Raw genomic sequence first — 18,527 nt, forward strand, 5'->3', positions numbered from 1 at the left:
ACCCATGTCGGGAATCGAACCCGGGTCTTTGGCGTGACGAGCAAACGCTTTAACCAATAGGCTACCCGACCGCCCCACACAATATAATAAACACATATGCCTGTATTATATGTAATAATCAAGGCACAAAATCTTAAAATTGCTTCAGATTTATGACGCCGTTCGAAACCTTTGACCCACTTTATCTGTAGGAGTAATTATAGTGAAGGTAGATCTACCCTGTTAGATTCGTGAAGATAAAGGAACAAACTGGTAGTCTTTACAAGTTCATATATGTAGAGAATTATTTCATCGGAGCTAAATAGTGCCATCTTCCAGAACATATATACGGAAGCCTTTTAAGGCCATTTTTTTTTTTTTTTTTTATTTCTTTCTTGAAATTTCAAGATAATAAGTTGAAATTTCAAGATACATACTAAGTCGAAATTTCAAGATTATCATCTCGAAATTTCAACTTAGTATCTTGAAATTTCAAGATAGCATCGAAAAGAAAAATGGCCCTAAAAGGCTTCCGTACTCACACATAAAACATATACAGATTTGAAAAATAATCGATGATTCCCAATCCCAACCCTTCTGAAAGCCAGGTAAACTTTTCACAGAAACCAGGGAAGGGAGATAACTCTTAAGCTGTAGCAGTGACAGCATTTGCAGCCGACAGTCACAATGTCGAAGAGTCGAGGTCCTCTCGTGGGTGCCATCGACCAGGGCACGAGCAGCACAAGGTTCCTCGTGAGTATTGCCTATATTCCTTCTGTCCCATCTGTCTCCCAAATCTAACAATAACGATGGCTGCATGAGAACGCTCACATTGTTCGTAAACTTGAAAAAGAAATGTCACTATGTTAGGCCTAACGCCCACAACGCGGACGTATTTTTGTTTTAACCTTCGGCATGTGGTGCAACTTAAGTAAGAGGACTCAAATTAGTTATTTCAATGAATAATGTTACTGAAGACATTGACATTATTGGAGTTTATTCATGGTAGAAACATTTGGGAGTCTTGAGTGTGTGTGTGGGGGGGGGGGGGGGGGGGGGGGGGGGGGTACCATAAGCAGTAAGCAGTAAAATTTAGGGTCTTGAAGACATACTGTTTTTGACCCTTTTAGTCATTTTACGATAAGCAGTAAATTATTTATTTACGTTAAGCAGTTATTTTTTGGTATTTTCCGTTAAGCATTTACGATAAAAAAAGATGAATTTTACGTTTACGTTAAGCATTAAAACCCATCAGGACCCTCCTAGCTATGGCAGTCGCAGGGATAATTCTGGGATGGGACCTTCTGCTTTTAGCACCTAAATTTAAAAAAAGGCCCACATTTTCCAATACAATGGGGCATTTTGGCATTGTGCTGTATGGGCAAGCGTGTGTGTACCTCTGGAATATTTGAAAGTTTCGTACAAAGGGCCCATGTCAGAAAATTCCTGCAGTCAGGTAAGCAGCGTCTTATCATTAACCTTCGAACCAAGTTCCAGTGATAGGCTAGTGAGTATTGATCCTTCCAGTCACAAAAGTAATACGTTCAGCAAACAAACCGGAGTAGTCTCTCAGCTTGGTGAATGCTAATATGTTGTGACAGGCTGGGATATTGCCCCACCCAGGGCTCCTGTTGCCGGTTATCTGTGTGGTGCATGGCCAGACAGGTGCCCCTCTGTTGTCCCCGACCCTTCAGGTGTTGACTTACCATACAGAGGTGTCAGTGTCTCCTCTCACACCGCCATATCAGATGTAAGACATGGTGGTGAATATGCATTGCATGTTGATCCTAAACGACACTTGTTTCACTCCGGATAGTGTAGTTCATGAATCAGACAGTGGTAGGTAGGGTTACTGGACAGACTAATGATGGGCTGTGAGCAGAGGAAAGACTTGTAACAGATCACAGGCGGGTCCAAAGGGGGGGTCCAGAGGGTCCAGACCCCTTTTTGAAGACCAGATGTAGAAATTATCTATTTCTTGTTTATTGATATATTGGACCCTTCCATTTTAAGAATGGATCAGCCCTTGCAGATGCAATCTGCATGTTTGATATTAAATGAAAGGAGGCGTACAAATTTGGTGGCTAAGATTGATATGTCTCTCCGTGTCATCAGTGCCACGTGCAGTGTTAGAACATTGAAGATGCCAGGGTTAGAAACTAACAGTTTTCGTCCACTAGTCCTTATAATGATAACATATAGGAAAACTCTTAAAAAGGGCACATTTCTACTAGTCCTTATGATACCTTTACCATGGGGCAGTTTGGCAAGGACTATAGAACTAGTGCCAATTTCTAACGCTGGATGCTCCTGTAGGTGCCTTCAGGCTATCTAGTCGTGACAGTATTTTAATGTAGGAATCTATCTCGCTCACATCACACACAGCATCTCCATGTCTTTGACTCATGGTACAACTCTTCATAGGATCGAGGTACATTTTGCCCAAAATGAATTCTATATTAGCATTCAAAATTTTGGATGATGACCAATCACAGATCATGAAGTTGTCGGCCATTTTCAAAAGAAAAAGCCAAAAGAGTAGGTGTAGATAGGATATAATTCTGATGACTCACAGCACAAGTCTACATAGGATCAAAGTACATTTTTTCATTGAAGTGTTGACAGGACAAAGGCCAAGGTTAAGAAATCAATACAGGCTGCGTGACACAGAAACTATTCGATTGACTTTGAGTTTCTGCTGAAATAGACACTGCACATGCTGCATGTCGGGAAGGTGTGTTGGGTAATCCAATACAGTAGTGCACTGTGTGTAAGAAATGGGACATGAATGTTAATACTCAACATTAGTTAAGGAAAATCAGATAATGTCATTCTGTTTAAATATACCCAGGGTTAGAAACTAACAGATTCAGTCCACTAGTATAATGATAACATATAGCAAAACCCCTAAAAATGGCAAATTTCTACTGGCCCCTATGATACCTTTACTATTGGGCAGATTGGCAAGGACTACAGGACTAGTGCCAATTTCTAACGCTGTATACCCAAGACATATAAGAATCAGAATTTGTTCAGTTATTTTTAGCAAGGCGATAAAAATGTCATCTGAAAAACTTAGCAGCTGTTACTTTACTATGGACTGAGATCATCCTTTACCAGAATGGCAGGAGGAGAGGTGTGTCAGTGGAATATTTAAACACCGGCCCAATGTTCAACTCCCCAGCAAACAGACAGCAGTGTTCTATTGTTGAAGATCTATTATTTTGAGGACACTTTTGATTGACTTACCACAGTACAGAGTACACAACTCGGATAATTTCATTCGGTTTTAATATACCCTAGACATTTTATGAGAATCAGAATTACAGAGTACACCACTTCAAGCAGCCAGACACGCCCCTCTGACCCTGCAGTGACAGCCCACCCTGTCTGTGACTGATGTTGATGATGTCAAGTTGCAAGTCCCTTTGGTAGACTGACTTAGGTTACTGACCCCAGGGCCATTGAATGTCAGACATTTTGGAGAGTGTTTCCTGGTATTGTCATGTTTTACGTGTTATCTCTGCATGACACATGGACATGCCAGGTTGTTTGCTGGTCGTGAGTTATGACTCCAGACTGCTCCCTGACTGAGCCTACTTATCATGCTCTGAGTGTGGGAAGCCAAAGTCCATTCTGGACTTGAGAAAAGGTCATCTTCTCAGAGCTCCAGATAAGCTTTTGGTGTTGTGGGTATTTTACCCATGCATTTTAAAATCATTGGGTATCAGTAATTCTATCTGGTATTCAAATTTTTGTTACCCACTAGTTTTTACACATGTGGGTATTTAAGTTAAATAATTAAAAACGCTATTCATCTAGTCCCTGCAAACTGGTGTTGTGTGGGTTCGAGAGCTTTATAGGACTCAAAAATACCACGATACTTCCACAAGAAAGTGTGATGGCAAATGATCATGATGTAACTGTCATCATGGAGTTTGGCAAGGCTGACGGAATGCCTGTTTATAATTTCAAAAAAAGTTGCTGATTCGCTAATTGAATACGCAGGGTTACTTTACAATGATGATACGCACAAGTTTTATTTTTGTAGCGTATCTGTAATGTAACTTTGACTGACCAATGAAATAACTAACAGGAAGTCCACATTAGCCAATCAGAATGCAGCTTTCTTGAGTTTTGCGGCACTAGTTCCAAACTGGCTACTTCCATTCCAGATAATGATTTTTAACCATAGTTTTGTGTTAAGCTTTAGAGTTAACATGCTAAGCAATTAAGTTATGACAGAAATAAAGAAGAAATATAAAAAATATATTCAAAGCATGGTTTACATGAGAGAATTGCAAGATGTTTTTAGAATTAAATATTGTCTTTTTCTGAACAGGAAACCAGACAGTTATCATTCATTCAAATGGCAAATTTCTAACAGTCCTTATGATACCTTTGCTATTGGGCAGTTTGGTCAGGACTACAGGACTGGTGCCAATTTCTAACGCTGCATGGTAATATAACTATTATAATCAGATGTGCAAAAAATATTCTTTGCTGACAGTTTCAGTGACAGATGTTCAGAGCTCTGAGATATTTGATATCCAGATGAAGTTGTACACCTGGCTTGTAATACTCTTGTTGTCCCATCCCCTTTGCAATTGAATTAATGTTGTGGAAACAGGTTGCTGATGTGTCTCTTTCATCATCATGTCCATGACACACAATAGAGCCGGGGAATATATGTCATATCACCCTTGTGCAGCAATGATCACTGACAAACATTGACTACATGACAATATAGCAGCCTGCTTCCTCGGATGATAATAGAGATAGGGGATATATGTCCTATCATCCTTGTGCAGCAGTGATCACCAACAATTATTGATAGCATCACAACATACACAGACAATATAAAGCCTGCCTCCTCAGATGAAGAATCAAGAAGGAAGACTATATCAGTGAAGTTACTACTTTGCCAAATCTGCCTGATTTCTTTAAATTATTTTTGGCTGTGCATTTTTCCCCCCTGTCTTCAGATACTTTGGGGATAGAAGTCAACTTAGACTTGCACAAGTTTAATAATAATAATATAAGTAATAAGAACAAGTCGTACCCACACTGTGTGCTTATCTAGACTTGCATCTTATAAGGATAGAATTACTACACATCCATGTACTTATCTCTCCTTAGAGCCTTGGTGCAAGTCTAAACTCTTGTCTGGCTTGTTGTCAAAACAAAGGGGGAACTGCAGTTGGCGACCCCTGTCTGACCCTGACCCTCCTTATCACTGACAGTGTAGTCTGGGAGGCCATGGACCTCTGTGAGTGATGGCACAGGGAGGTGACTGCCCTGTATATCACAGAGTGGAACTGGACACCACTGACTGTCGTAGATAGACTAACATCTAGTCTCTGAAATGAACATATTTTACAGAAAAAAACAGTTGTTAAAGTATAGTTATAAAATATAATAAAAAGGAGCCCAGAGACTATATTCATTTTCAGATACTGCAGTAATCTAGACTTGCCAAACATTGTGCCAGACTTGCATGGGCTGTATTGGATATATTTATTTCAAGGTCTGTATGACAGACTATGTCAGAGAGAGCAGTCTCTCACCCAGGCTACTTATGTCATCCGAACCTCCACTAGAGATAGTTTTACATTTTGGTGATAATAGAGAAGAATGTCATCACAAGTTAATTCAATCATAAAACAACATCTGTTTTTGGCAATTTAACAGGTGCTGTATATGTTTTTTAGCTCACCTGATCATTTATTATGATGGTGGGTGGTTCATGGATGTGGTGGGTAGAGCAGCATAGGAAACCTACTGGGCACATATTGTTGCTTGTAACAGGCGACTAACGGGATGAGGTGGTCAGGCTCGCTGACTTGGTTGATGCATGTCATCAATCCCAATTGCGTGGATCAAAGCTCATGATATTAATCACTGGATTGTCTGGTCCAGACTCGATTATTTACATACAGCCGTCATATAGCTGGAATATTGCTGAGTGCGGCGTAAAACAACAAACCAACGAACCAACCAACTTCCCCAGTCTAATATGTTCTGCTGCATGGATGGCATATATAACAAATAACAAATATATCCAATACTGCCCATGCAAGTCTACAATATTTAGCAAGTGTAGGTTACTGCACAGGTCCTGAAACAAATATATCCAATACAGCCTATGCAAGTCTATAATATTTAGCAAGTGTAGGTTACTGCACAAGTCCTGAAACAAATATATCCAATACAGCCCATGCAAGTCTATAATATTTAGCAAGTGTAGGTTACTGCACAGACCCAGAAACAAATATATCCAATACTGCCCATGCAAGTCTACAATATTTAGCAAGTGTAGGTTACTGCACAAGTCCTGAAACAAATATATCCAATACAGCCTATGCAAGTCTATAATATTTAGCAAGTGTAGGTTACTGCACAAGTCCTGAAACAAATATATCCAATATCCAAGTCTAGGTTACAGCAGAACCAGGGTCTGTACAAATCTGCTGACTTGACAAGGGAGGACACATTATCAGTAATCTCTAGCTGTCATTAGTTGTAGTATTAGCACATGTCAAGCCTGCCCCCACCACTCCCCCACTCTGAGCCAGGATCTGCTCCTTCCCCTGCAGCTGTGGCCAGACAACATGTGGGATAACACTGGAGATGTGCTGACATTAGACTAACATCTTGTCTCTGAAATGAACATATATCGTACAGAAAAAATAAAAATATAATAAAAAGGAGCCTAGAGACTCTTCATTTTCAGATACTGCGGCAATCTAGACTTGCCAAACATTATAGACTTGCATGGGCTGTATTTGTGGTTGCTTTTGTCCTTACCAAGGTGAGGAGAGGGGAGCATTTCTTAAAATAATTTATTTTGGGAATATATGAACAGGAAATTGTTGAGCTAATTGCTTCATCACTGATGAAAGCAAGTAATGAGTATGTACACAGAGCATCTGTTCTCAGTTCCATTGGATTACAAATAAATGTCGACTTAAAGCATTGTCCGCTTGAGTTCCTCACCTAGACATTTTGGACACAGTCAGTGTGTGGAGAACAGTCCTGATGTACATACACGTTTAAGACCTTTTCAATCGGAAGTCATGGCTCTGGGTAGATTTTCTCCTGTTTGAGTCTACATCAATCAAACAGTACCACATTCAGTGCAAACAGAACCAATAGATTTTGTAGAAATATTAAGTAACTTTGAAATCTTTGAAGGAATTTGAGAGATCAAGTTGTCTAGCCATAGGAATCATAGCAGACTAACATCTAGTCTCTGTCATGAACACATTTCCTAAAAAACAGTTGTTAAATTATGGTTTTGAAATATAATAAATAGAGACTTTCTTCCTGATACTGCAGTAATCTAGACTTGCCAGATATTATAGACTTGCATGGGCTGTATTGGATATGTTTGTTTCAGGATCTGTATGACAGGCTAGAATCATACTGCATGCTGCCCCTAAGGTGGTACCTATAGATTTCTGGACATTCCACACTTTCAGGCCTGTAATCTGCCCACTACTGGCAGTGCGCCGCGAATAGCTGCAAAATTGCTGATGCGGCGTTAAGCAATATTCACTCACTACTGGCAGTGGGAGGGTGTGTGTTTAGGGAGCGGGAGTAGGGGCAGTTGATATTCCTGTCACACCCACTTTCTGTGGCATGTCAGTGATGGGCGATAGCATTCTGGACATGTAGGGGAGATTCCAAGCAGATTGGTCTGAAAATGAAGAAAGTTTCTGGGCTTCATTTTATTATATTTTATATCTATACGTTAACAACTTGTTTTTTCTGTAAAATACTGTATTCAACATAATAAGTGCCCAGGGCGCTCTCAAAATTAGAAATAGGGGTTGAAAGATATATTTTGTGGTTTATGCTGACAGCCTGAAATGTTTATGTACGACATTGTACGTTATATTTTTCCAGTATTAAATGCCCATAATTAAGGGTGCATATAACACACGAGTGCGTATTATACGCGAATAAATAAGTCTTGTGTACATTGATAAATCGGAAGGGGTGCTAATTGGGATTGTTCACTAGCCAAAAACTTAGCAAATGTCGCCGTGGGCGCTTATTAGAGCGGGGCGCTTATTACGTCGAATACGGTAGTTCATTTCAGAGACTAGATGTTGTTAGTCGAGATCCCAGCATCACCAAGTCCCACTGACTGAATTCTGTTCTTGTATTTAAGGGGAAGGCATGGCAAGTCATGGACTTGCACAAGTCTCTAGTCAATAATTATTAGTTAAAATCATAATTTCTAGATTATGTAAATTATAAGAACAGTTGACCCTATAAGAGACTGTCGTCCACATATCTAGACTTGCCCCTCAGGAGGATAGAATTACTACACATCCATGGACCTTTCAATCAGTACAGCCTTGGAGCAAGGCTAGGCAAATCCATATTGAACACATCAGTTTGTCATTACAATGTTGGAACAGTTATGGCTGTCACCAGGTGGTAGCACATTGTTGCATGGTCTTGTTCCTCTTTCACGCAGAGATGCCAGAAACACATGGCTTAATTACAGAGCCATGTGGCTGTTTTGTTGGTTTAAACTTATATGAAGTAGCAGCGTTAGAAATTGTCCTGTAGTCATCAATAGAAACTACCAGTTTTAGTCCACTAGTCCTTATTATGATTACATGATATAGAGAAACACGTAAAAATTTCTACTAGTCCTTATGATACCTTAACTATTGAGCTAATGTCAAGGACTATAGGACTAGTGCCAATTTCTAACTCTGTGTAGTCCTTGCCAAAGAACCAATTAGTTAAGGTATCATGAGGACCAGTAGAGATTTGCTATTTTTAAAGGTTTTGCTAATGCCAGTGTCTGATATCAAAATCAAGCAAGTCATGAGACAAACAAACAAGCAAACAAAGAAACACTCAGAGTTGAACGATGAGGATGTTTATCCTTCGCCCTCAGGAAATGTCCATTTTCAGAATGGAAGCTGTCTTGAAATGTCTTGAAATCTACATATGCATGCTATATTGTGAAATTTGAATCTTTTTTTTCCCATGAATTTTAAGTATTAACCTTGATTGACCTTTGCTCCCAGGATCTAGAAAGGCCATGACTTACTCTGTAGACATCTTCTCCTTCAGACTGAGGAAGCTGAATGTTGTGTTTCTTCTTCTGTTGGCATAGTTTGGTTTGCTGTTTAAAGCTGCAGTCAGCAATATTCCTATATGACGGCAGTCTGTAAATAATCGAGTCTGGACCAGCCAATCCAGTGATTAATATCATGAGCATCTATCCACGCAATTTAGATCAATGACATGTATCAGCCAAGTCAGCAAGCCTGACCACCTGACCTGTCAGTCGCCTCTTGTGACAAGCATAGTCGCCTTTTACGGCAAGCATGGGTTGCTGAAGACCTATTCTACCCCGGATGGTATATTTTGTGCAGACCTGGATATTTAATCATTGCTTTCACAATTTTCAACTTCCAGATTTTCTCCAGTAAGACGGCAGAGCTTGTTACATACCACCAGACTGAGATCAAACACCACCTGCCTCGAGAAGGGTAAGTAATAAGACTCCTGTATCCCATGGCAACTAGATGTTGTTTGTTTCCATGGTAACCATGTAATGTCATTCCAGATGGGTTGAGGAAGATCCGCTCGAGATCTTGGAGACTGTGAGAACCTGTATGGCAGCGGCCATTGACAACCTGAAGCGCCTCGACATTCCCGTCACTGACATCAAATGTGAGTCGTGTAGAACACACCTGTCTCTGACATCAAAGTCAATTACGTCCTGAATGTGTACCTGGTTCTATGACATCCAAATCAATTAAACCATGTAGAACACACTGGTCTCAGACATCAAAGTCAATTGCATCCTGAATGTGTACCTGGTTCAATGACATCCAAATCAATTAAACCATGTAGAACACACTGGTCTCAGACATCAAAGTCAGTTGAACCATGTAGAACACACTGGTCTCAGACATCAAAGTCAGTTGAACCATGTAGAACACACTGGTCTCAGACATCAAAGTCAGTTGAACCATGTAGAACACACTGGTCTCAGACATCAGTCAGTTGAACCATGTAGAACACACTGGTCTCAGACATGTCAGTTGAGTCATGAATGTGTAGGCTGCCCCTTTAGATGTGTGTCACTTGTAGGATGTCTTGAGGTTGAAGTCAAAGTACATTCAGCACCTCAGATTTAGGCATGGCAGGGAAGTTACATGTACACAATTCTGGGGGCGGTCGGGCAGCCTAGTGGTTAAAGCGTTCGCTCGTCACGCCGAAGACCCGAGTTCGATTCCCGACATGGGCACCATTTCTGGTGTCCCCCGCAGTGATATTGCTGGAATATTGCTAAAAGCGGGGTAAAACCATACTCACTCACTCACTCACTCACTCACTCACTCACTCACTCACTCACTCACTCACTCACTCACTCACTCACTCACTCACTCACTCACTCACTCACTCACTCACTCACTCACTGTACATAATTCTACAATTAACAGTTTTGAGTCAGCTCATACAAGCCTAAATATTTCAGGTCTTGGGATCACCAATCAAAGGGAGACAACTGTTGTGTGGGACAAGACAACTGGAGAACCCCTGTACAATGCCATCGGTAGGTCAGAGCAGCAATGTAGGCTTTTGTTGGCTTTACTGTAGAAATAAGAATTGTTGTTTGATTTTATGTTGTAACCATGGTTACAGTCTTACAATTAGCCTGAAGCTCGAGTAAGGTTAGGTCAGCTTATAGCAGACAAGGATATTGACACTCAAGTCTACTGGAACTGCTTGAAAGACACACGTTAGAGCTAGTAGATTACAATCACATTATGTTCAAGTCTTGTACCATGACACCTGTTAAGATCTGAGGACATCTCTGTACAAGGTCAGTTGAAGTGCTCATTCTAAATGAAGGTTGGTGGGTTTTTAAACCAATGGGATGTCAGCTTTCTGAAATGAAGGATGGGGATCTGTAGCCAGTGGGATGTCAGCTTTCTGAAATGAAGGATGGGGGATCTTGAGGCAATGGGATGTCAGCTTTCTTAATGAAGGATGGGGGATCTTGAGGCAATGGGATGTCAGCTTTCTGAATGAAGGATGGGGGATCTTGAGGCAATGGGACGTCAGCTTTCTGAAATGACTTGGCTCCCTTTTTTTACCATGTCCATTGAAAATGTTTAGGGGGAACAAAAGGAATCCACAAAGGAATCCAATGGTTTTCCCTTTTGGGTTCAACTGCCATTGCGCACAGAAATGACAAGGCAGAAAAATAATCTATAATAATTTAACATGCAGTCTTTTTTATTTGTATTCAGAACCGTCGATTTAATTTGTTTTTAAGATACAGATATCAGATGTGACAACATGACAACATGTCCTGTGGGGGTTGTCAGGTCTTCATGCAGACAGGTATAGCTTTGGGTGAGTAGGTCTCATTTCGATTGAGAGTCAGGGCTAGTAGATTTAACATGTGTAAGCACAGACTGCGGTACCCCAAGTCAGGGGTAGAAGCAGATCTGTACCGTGGACTGTGTGTCAACTGCCTCCACCTGTCTTGCAGTGTGGCTGGATCTCCGAACAGCATCAACGGTGGACAGCCTGGTGGAGAAAACACCGCAGCGTAGCAAGGACTACCTTAGGGTGAGTATACAGGGAGACAACCCATCACCATGTGCTTCAGTCGTGGGTGCACAGAGGTGCTTGAAGTTGCTGTGCAGAGTTGCGTCCCTTGCGCCTTAAGATGAGCATCACTCTAAAGTACTCACGGAAATGAAAAAAAACTGTTTTTCTCAATTTAAAAATTGACACAAAGTGTTACGTAGCTGTAAATATGAAATGACAAAACAACTTGAAAAGTACTAGTCTGGATTTGCTAGTTTGATCTCAGTGAACAATACAAAATGTACTTTACAGGAGGTAATTTGTCGGCACTTTCAACATTCAAAAATAAAACTAAGTCCAAATTGACATAGCAGAAACAGACTATAGGCATTATGCACCTGTTCTCACCTGTCATCAAGGTGTCATAGGTCACCTTGATCTACTTACACCTGGTTATGCCCTGTTTCACAATAGTCTGTTTTATTCACATTTTTACACACTTTTACGTGTAAAAAGGCATAAAAACATTTGATACGCTGTATTTGTGCCACGGCCCAATTAGTACTAATTTAGTTGTTTGTATATTTACATATTTTGTATATTAACTGCATTTATTTAAGATCTGAGGTCGAAAAAACAGTTTTTTTTCATTTCCGTGAGTACTTGAGGTTCCTCCCACATCAAGCTGACAGCTGACATCACTGAAACAATGCTCAAAGCATGACTAAACCCAACTCACTCATTACTTCTCTGTTACATACGTAGGCTGTTCCAATCTCCTCCCTCTTTTGCAGCCCAAGTGTGGTCTACCCCATTCGTCACCACCGCCCCTTTCCATAAGCTGCAAGCAAACTTGTCCCCCTATCGATGAGTGAGTGAGTGATTTGGGTTTAACGCCTCTTTTAACAGTATTACAGTTGTATCGCTGCGTGTCAGCTTAATGTGTGAGGAAAGCCCGAAGGGATGCAGGTCTCAGACGTTTACCACTTTGGTGAAACCCACGAGCACGGGTATGGTGCTGACAAACCTAGAAACATAATCGGGGCGAACTTGGATTCGATCCCACAATCATAGGTTTCTGGTGTGCATGAATCGTCGCGGCGCCTTAGACAACTGGGCCACCCGTGCCCCCTCCCCTATCGATGAATGTTATGTGCGAAAATATGACAAATCAATCAGAATGCGCGTATGATTTCAAGTTCTTCGTCAAAGAATCCCTCAGGAATAATTTTAGATTTTACATATGTCTTGCATCCAAAACTATACCCAAGACACAGTTAAATGTGTTCAATCATACTGTCATATTCCGCTTGTACAGATGTGCTTCAAATTGCATTGGAAATATATATAATATATAGGGAAATATATGTGAACAGTTACGCAACGAGTAACTTGTTATGTTGTTTTAGGTATGCCCGTTTGCGCTAAGACGGAAACCGGTCCCAAAAATGGCCATGAGAGGGCGACGAGTCGCTAATCGGCATGTCCTGAAATAACATGAATTGGTCACAAAGGGGTCTGCCCATCACCACATACTTCAGGCTGTTCCAATCTCCCCCCTCTGTTACAGCCCAAGTGTGGCCTCCCCATCACCACCTACTTCAGCGCAGTGAAACTCCGCTGGCTGTTGGACCACAGTGAGAAGGTGAAGGTCGCGGTCAAGGAAGGTCGATGTCTGTTTGGCACAGTTGACTCCTGGTTACTATGGGTACGTGGTTCTTAACGAGGGAGTGACCGACACTCTACACTGTCTGTATCTTCCACCGTTGGTAAAGTGTTTGTGTCTCAAAATATCTAATCTCGATACAAAATCCCTGCCCCAAATGGTCGGTCCCTAATGATATGGACATTCATACACTTTAATACAGTCCACATTTAACATGATAAAACAACATTCACTTGCTCTCGTGACTGTACCTGAGGTCACCTCCTGACTGTACCTGAGGTCACCTCCTGACTGTACCTGAGGTCACCTCCTGACTGTAGCTGAGGTCACCTCCTGACTGTAACTGAGGTCACCTCCTGACTGTAACTGAGGTCACCTCCTGACTGTACCTGAGGTCACCTCCTGACTGTAGCTGAGGTCACCTCCTGACTGTAGCTGAGGTCACCTCCTGACTGTAACTGAGGTCACCTCCTGACTGTAACTGAGGTCACCTCCTGACTGTACCTGAGGTCACCTCCTGCATGTAACTGAGGTCACCTCCTGACTGTAACTGAGGTCACCTCCTGACTGTACCTGAGGTCACCTCCTGACTATACCTGAGGTCACCTCCTGACTGTAGCTGAGGTCACCTCCTGACTGTACCTGAGGTCACCTGACTTTAACTGAGGTCACCTCCTGACTGTACCTGAGGTCACCTCCTGACTGTACCTGAGGTCACCTCCTGACTGTACCTGAGGTCACCTCCTGACTGTAGCAGAGGTCACCTCCTGACTGTACCTGAGGTCACCTCCTGAATGTAACTGAGGTCACCTCCTGAATGTAACTGAGGTCACCTCCTGACTGTAACTGAGGTCACCTGACTTTAACTGAGGTCACCTCCTGACTGTACCTGAGGTCACCTCCTGACTGTACCTGAGGTCACCTTCTGACTGTAGCTGAGGTCACCTCCTGACTGTAACTGAGGTCACCTGACTTTAACTGAGGTCACCTCCTGAATGTAACTGAGGTCACCTCCTGACTGTAACTGAGGTCACCTGACTTTAACTGAGGTCACCTCCTGAATGTAACTGAGGTCACCCCCTGACTGTACCTGAGGTCACCTCCTGAATGTAACTGAGGTCACCTCCTGACTGTAGCTGAGGTCACCTCCTGACTGTAGCTGAGGTCACCTCCTGACTGTAACTGAGGTCACCTGACTTTAACTGAGGTCACCTCCTGAATGTAACTGAGGTCACCTCCTGACTGTAACTGAGGTCACCTGACTTTAACTGAGGTCACCTCCTGAATGTAACTGAGGTCACCCCCTGACTGTACCTGAGGTCACCTCCTGAATGTAACTGAGGTCACCTCCTGACTGTAGCTGAGGTCACCTCCTGACTGTAGCTGAGGTCACCTCCTGACTGTAACTGAGGTCACCTCCTGACTGTAACTGAGGTCACCTCCTGACTGTACCTGAGGTCACCTCCTGACTGTACCTGAGGTCACCTCCTGACTGTAGCTGAGGTCACCTCCTGACTGTAACTGATGTCACCTCCTGACTGTAACTGAGGTCACCTCCTGACTGTACCTGAGGTCACCTCCTGACTATACCTGAGGTCACCTCCTGACTGTAGCTGAGGTCACCTCCTGACTGTACCTGAGGTCACCTGACTTTAACTGAGGTCACCTCCTGACTGTACCTGAGGTCACCTCCTGACTGTACCTGAGGTCACCTCCTGACTGTACCTGAAGTCACCTCCTGACTGTAGCAGAGGTCACCTCCTGACTGTACCTGAGGTCACCTCCTGAATGTAACTGAGGTCACCTCCTGAATGTAACTGAGGTCACCTCCTGACTGTAACTGAGGTCACCTGACTTTAACTGAGGTCACCTCCTGACTGTAACTGAGGTCACCTCCTGACTGTACCTGAGGTCACCTTCTGACTGTAGCTGAGGTCACCTCCTGACTGTAACTGAGGTCACCTGACTTTAACTGAGGTCACCTCCTGAATGTAACTGAGGTCACCTCCTGACTGTAACTGAGGTCACCTGACTTTAACTGAGGTCACCTCCTGAATGTAACTGAGGTCACCTCCTGACTGTACCTGAGGTCACCTCCTGAATGTAACTGAGGTCACCTCCTGACTGTACCTGAGGTCACCTGACTGTACCTGAGGTCACCTCCTGAATGTAACTGAGGTCACCTGACTGTAACTGAGGTCACGTCCTGATTGCAACTGAGGTCACATCCTGACAGTAACTGAGGTCACCTCCTGAATGTAACTGAGGTCACCTGACTGTAACTGAGGTCACGTCCTGATTGCAACTGAGGTCACATCCTGACTGTAACTGAGGTTGCCTGACTGTAACTGAGGTTGCCTGACTGTAACTGAGGTCATCTCCTGACTGTAACTGAGGTCATTTCCTGACTGTAACTGAGGTAACTTCTGACTGTTATTGAGGTCATCTCCGGACAGTAACTGAGGTCACCACTTGACTGTAACTGAGGTCATCTCCTGACTGTAACTGAGGTTGCCTAACTGAGGTCACCTCCTCACTGTAACCAAGGTCATCTCCTGCATGTAACTAAGGGCATCGCCTGACTGTAACTGAGATCACCTCCTGACTGTAACTGAGATCACCTCCTGACTGTAACTGAGATCACCTGACTGTAACTGAGGTCACCTCCTGATTGCAGCTGAGGTCACATCCTGACTGTAACTGAGATCATCTCCTGACTGTAACAGAGGTCACCTCCTGATTGCAACTGAGGTCACATCCTGACTGTAACTGAGGTCACCTGACTGTAACTAAGGTCACCTAACTGTAACTGAGGTCACCTCCTGATTGTAACTGAGGTCACATCCTGACTGTAACTGAAGTCACCTGACTGTAACTGAGGTCACCTAATTGTAACTAAGGTCATCACCTGACTGTAACCGAGGTCATCTCCTGACAGTAACCGAGGTCATCTGACGGTAACTGAGGCCATCTCCTGACTGTAATTGAGGTCATCTCCTGACAGTAACTGAGGTCACCTGACTGTAACTGAGGTCACCTCCTGATTGCAACTGAGGTCACATCCTGACTGTAACTGATGTACTTTCTGACTGTAATTGAGGTCATCTCCGGACTATAACTTATGTCACCTCCTGACTGTAGCTGAGGTCACTTCCTGACTGTAACCGAGGTCATCACCTGACTGTAACCGAGGTCATCTCCTGACTGTAACTGATGTCATCTCCTGACAGTAACTGAGGTCACCTCTTGACTGTAACTGAGGTCATCTCCTGACTGTAACTGAGGTCATCACCTGACTGTAACTCAGGTCATCTCCTGACTGTAACTGAGGTTGCCTAAAAATGTAACTGAGGTAACCTCCTGACTGTAACTGAGGTTGCCTGACTGTAACCAAGGTCATCACCTGACTGTAACTAAGGTCATCACCTGACTCTAACTGAGGTCACCTCCTGCCTGTAACTGAGGTCATCTCCGGACTAACTGAGATCACCTAACTGTAACTGAGATCATCTCCTGACTGTAACTGAGGTCATGTCCTGGCTGTAACTGAGGTCATCTCCTGACTGTAACTGAGGTCACCTGACTGTAACTGACGTCACCTGACTGTAACTGAGGGCATCTCCTGACTGTAACTGAGATTATCTCCTGACTGTAACTGAGGTCACCTCCTAAATTGCAACTGAGGTCACATCCTCACTGTAACTGAAGTCACCTGACTGTAACTGAGGTCACCTTATTGTAACTAAGGTCATCACCTGACTGTAACCGAGGTCATCTCCTGACAGTAACTGAGGTCATCTCCTGACTGTAACTGAGGTCATCTCCTGACAGCAACTGAGGTCATCTCCTGACAGTAACTGAGGCCACCTCCTGACATTAACTAAGGTCATCTCCTGACAGTAACTGAGGTCATCTCCTGACAGTAACTGAGGTCATCTCCTGACAGTAACTGAGGTCATCTCCTGACTAACTGAGGTCATCTCCTGACTTACTGAAGTCATCTCTTGACAGTAACTTAGGTCATCTCCTGACAGTAACTGAGGTCATCTCATGACTTACTGAGGTCATCTCCTGATAGTAACTGAAGTCATCTGCTGACAGTAACTGAGGTCATCTCCTGACAGTAACTAAGGTCATCTCCTGACTAACTGAGGTCATCTCCTGACAGTAACTGAGGTCATCTCCTGACAGGAACTGAGGTCATCTCATGACTTACTGAGGTCATCTCATGATAGTAACTGAGGTCATCCCCTGACAGTAATGAGGTCATGTCCTGACAGTAACTGAGGTCATCTCCTGACTAACTGAGGTCACCTGACTGTAACTGAGGTCACCTGACTGTAACTGAGATCATCTCCTGACTATAACTGAGGTCATCTTCTGACTAACTGAGGTCACCTGACTGTAACCGAGATCATCTCCTGACTGTTACTGAGGTCACCTGACTGTGACTGAGGTCATCTCCTGACTGTAACTGAGGTCACCTGACTGTTACTGAGGTCACCTGCCTGTAACTGGGGTCATCTCCTGACTAACTGAGGTCACCTGACTGTAACTGAGGACACCTGACTGTTACTGAGGTCACCTGACTGTAACTGAGGTCATTTCCTGACTAACTGAGGTCACCTGACTGTAACTGAGGTCATCTCCTGACTGTAACTGAGGTCATCTCCTGACAAACTGAGGTCACCTGACTGTAACTGAGGTCATCTCCTGACTGTAACTGAGGTCACCTGACTTAACTGAGGTCATCTCCTGACTGTTACTGAGGTCACCTGACTGTAGCTGAGGTCATCTCCTGACTGTTACTGAGGTCATCCCCTGACTTTTAACTGAGGTCTCCTTCTGACTGTAACCAAGGTCATCTCTTGACTGTAACTGGGGTTTCCTGACTGTAACTGAGGTCATCTCCTGACTGTAACTGAGGTCATCACCTGACTGTAACTGAGGTCACCTAACATGTCGGGGATCTCAAGTGAGACTCTCTGTAACTGTTGTGTGTTTGTATACTGACAGAACATGACCGGAGGGCCAAATGGCGGCAAGCACTACACCGACGTCACCAACGCCAGCCGCACCATGCTGATGAGCCTCCACACACTCGAGTGGGACGACAGTCTGTGTAGGTAGGTGTCTGTATAGGTAGGTGTCTGTTGACGGCCTGTGTAGCTAGGTGTCTCTGAAGCGTGGTGTCTGTCGATGGTCTCTGTAGCTCGTTGTCTGTTGACAGTGTCTGTAGTAGATGTCTGTTGACGGCCTGTGTAGCTAGGTGTCTCTGAAGCGTGGTGTTTGTTGATGGTCT

The 18,527-nt window shown here is 43.4% G+C and overlaps 1 protein-coding gene across 3 annotated transcripts in view; it reads left to right on the forward strand.

Moving 5' to 3' along the window:
• The first annotated feature begins 644 nt into the window (after positions 1 to 644).
• Positions 645 to 18,527, forward strand: part of LOC139458097 (glycerol kinase 3-like) — a 35,770-nt gene continuing 17,887 nt past the window's right edge. For 2 of the 3 annotated variants that reach the window (XM_071239409.1, XM_071239410.1), the window contains exons 1-7: positions 645 to 732; positions 9,427 to 9,500; positions 9,578 to 9,684; positions 10,496 to 10,573; positions 11,519 to 11,598; positions 13,130 to 13,267; positions 18,242 to 18,351. In XM_071239409.1, the coding sequence (XP_071095510.1) occupies positions 667 to 732; positions 9,427 to 9,500; positions 9,578 to 9,684; positions 10,496 to 10,573; positions 11,519 to 11,598; positions 13,130 to 13,267; positions 18,242 to 18,351 (653 nt within the window). In that variant the 5' untranslated portion in view covers positions 645 to 666. Of the gene's footprint in view, positions 733 to 9,426; positions 9,501 to 9,577; positions 9,685 to 10,495; positions 10,574 to 11,299; positions 11,380 to 11,518; positions 11,599 to 13,129; positions 13,268 to 18,241; positions 18,352 to 18,527 lie in introns of those variants that run through there. The other variant, XM_071239411.1, reaches the window with a different exon arrangement.

The sequence above is a fragment of the Haliotis cracherodii genome, unplaced genomic scaffold (assembly GCF_022045235.1).
Source record: "Haliotis cracherodii isolate W230 unplaced genomic scaffold, xgHalCrac1.p SCAF_12, whole genome shotgun sequence".
NCBI classification, from domain to species: Eukaryota; Metazoa; Mollusca; class Gastropoda; order Lepetellida; family Haliotidae; genus Haliotis; species Haliotis cracherodii.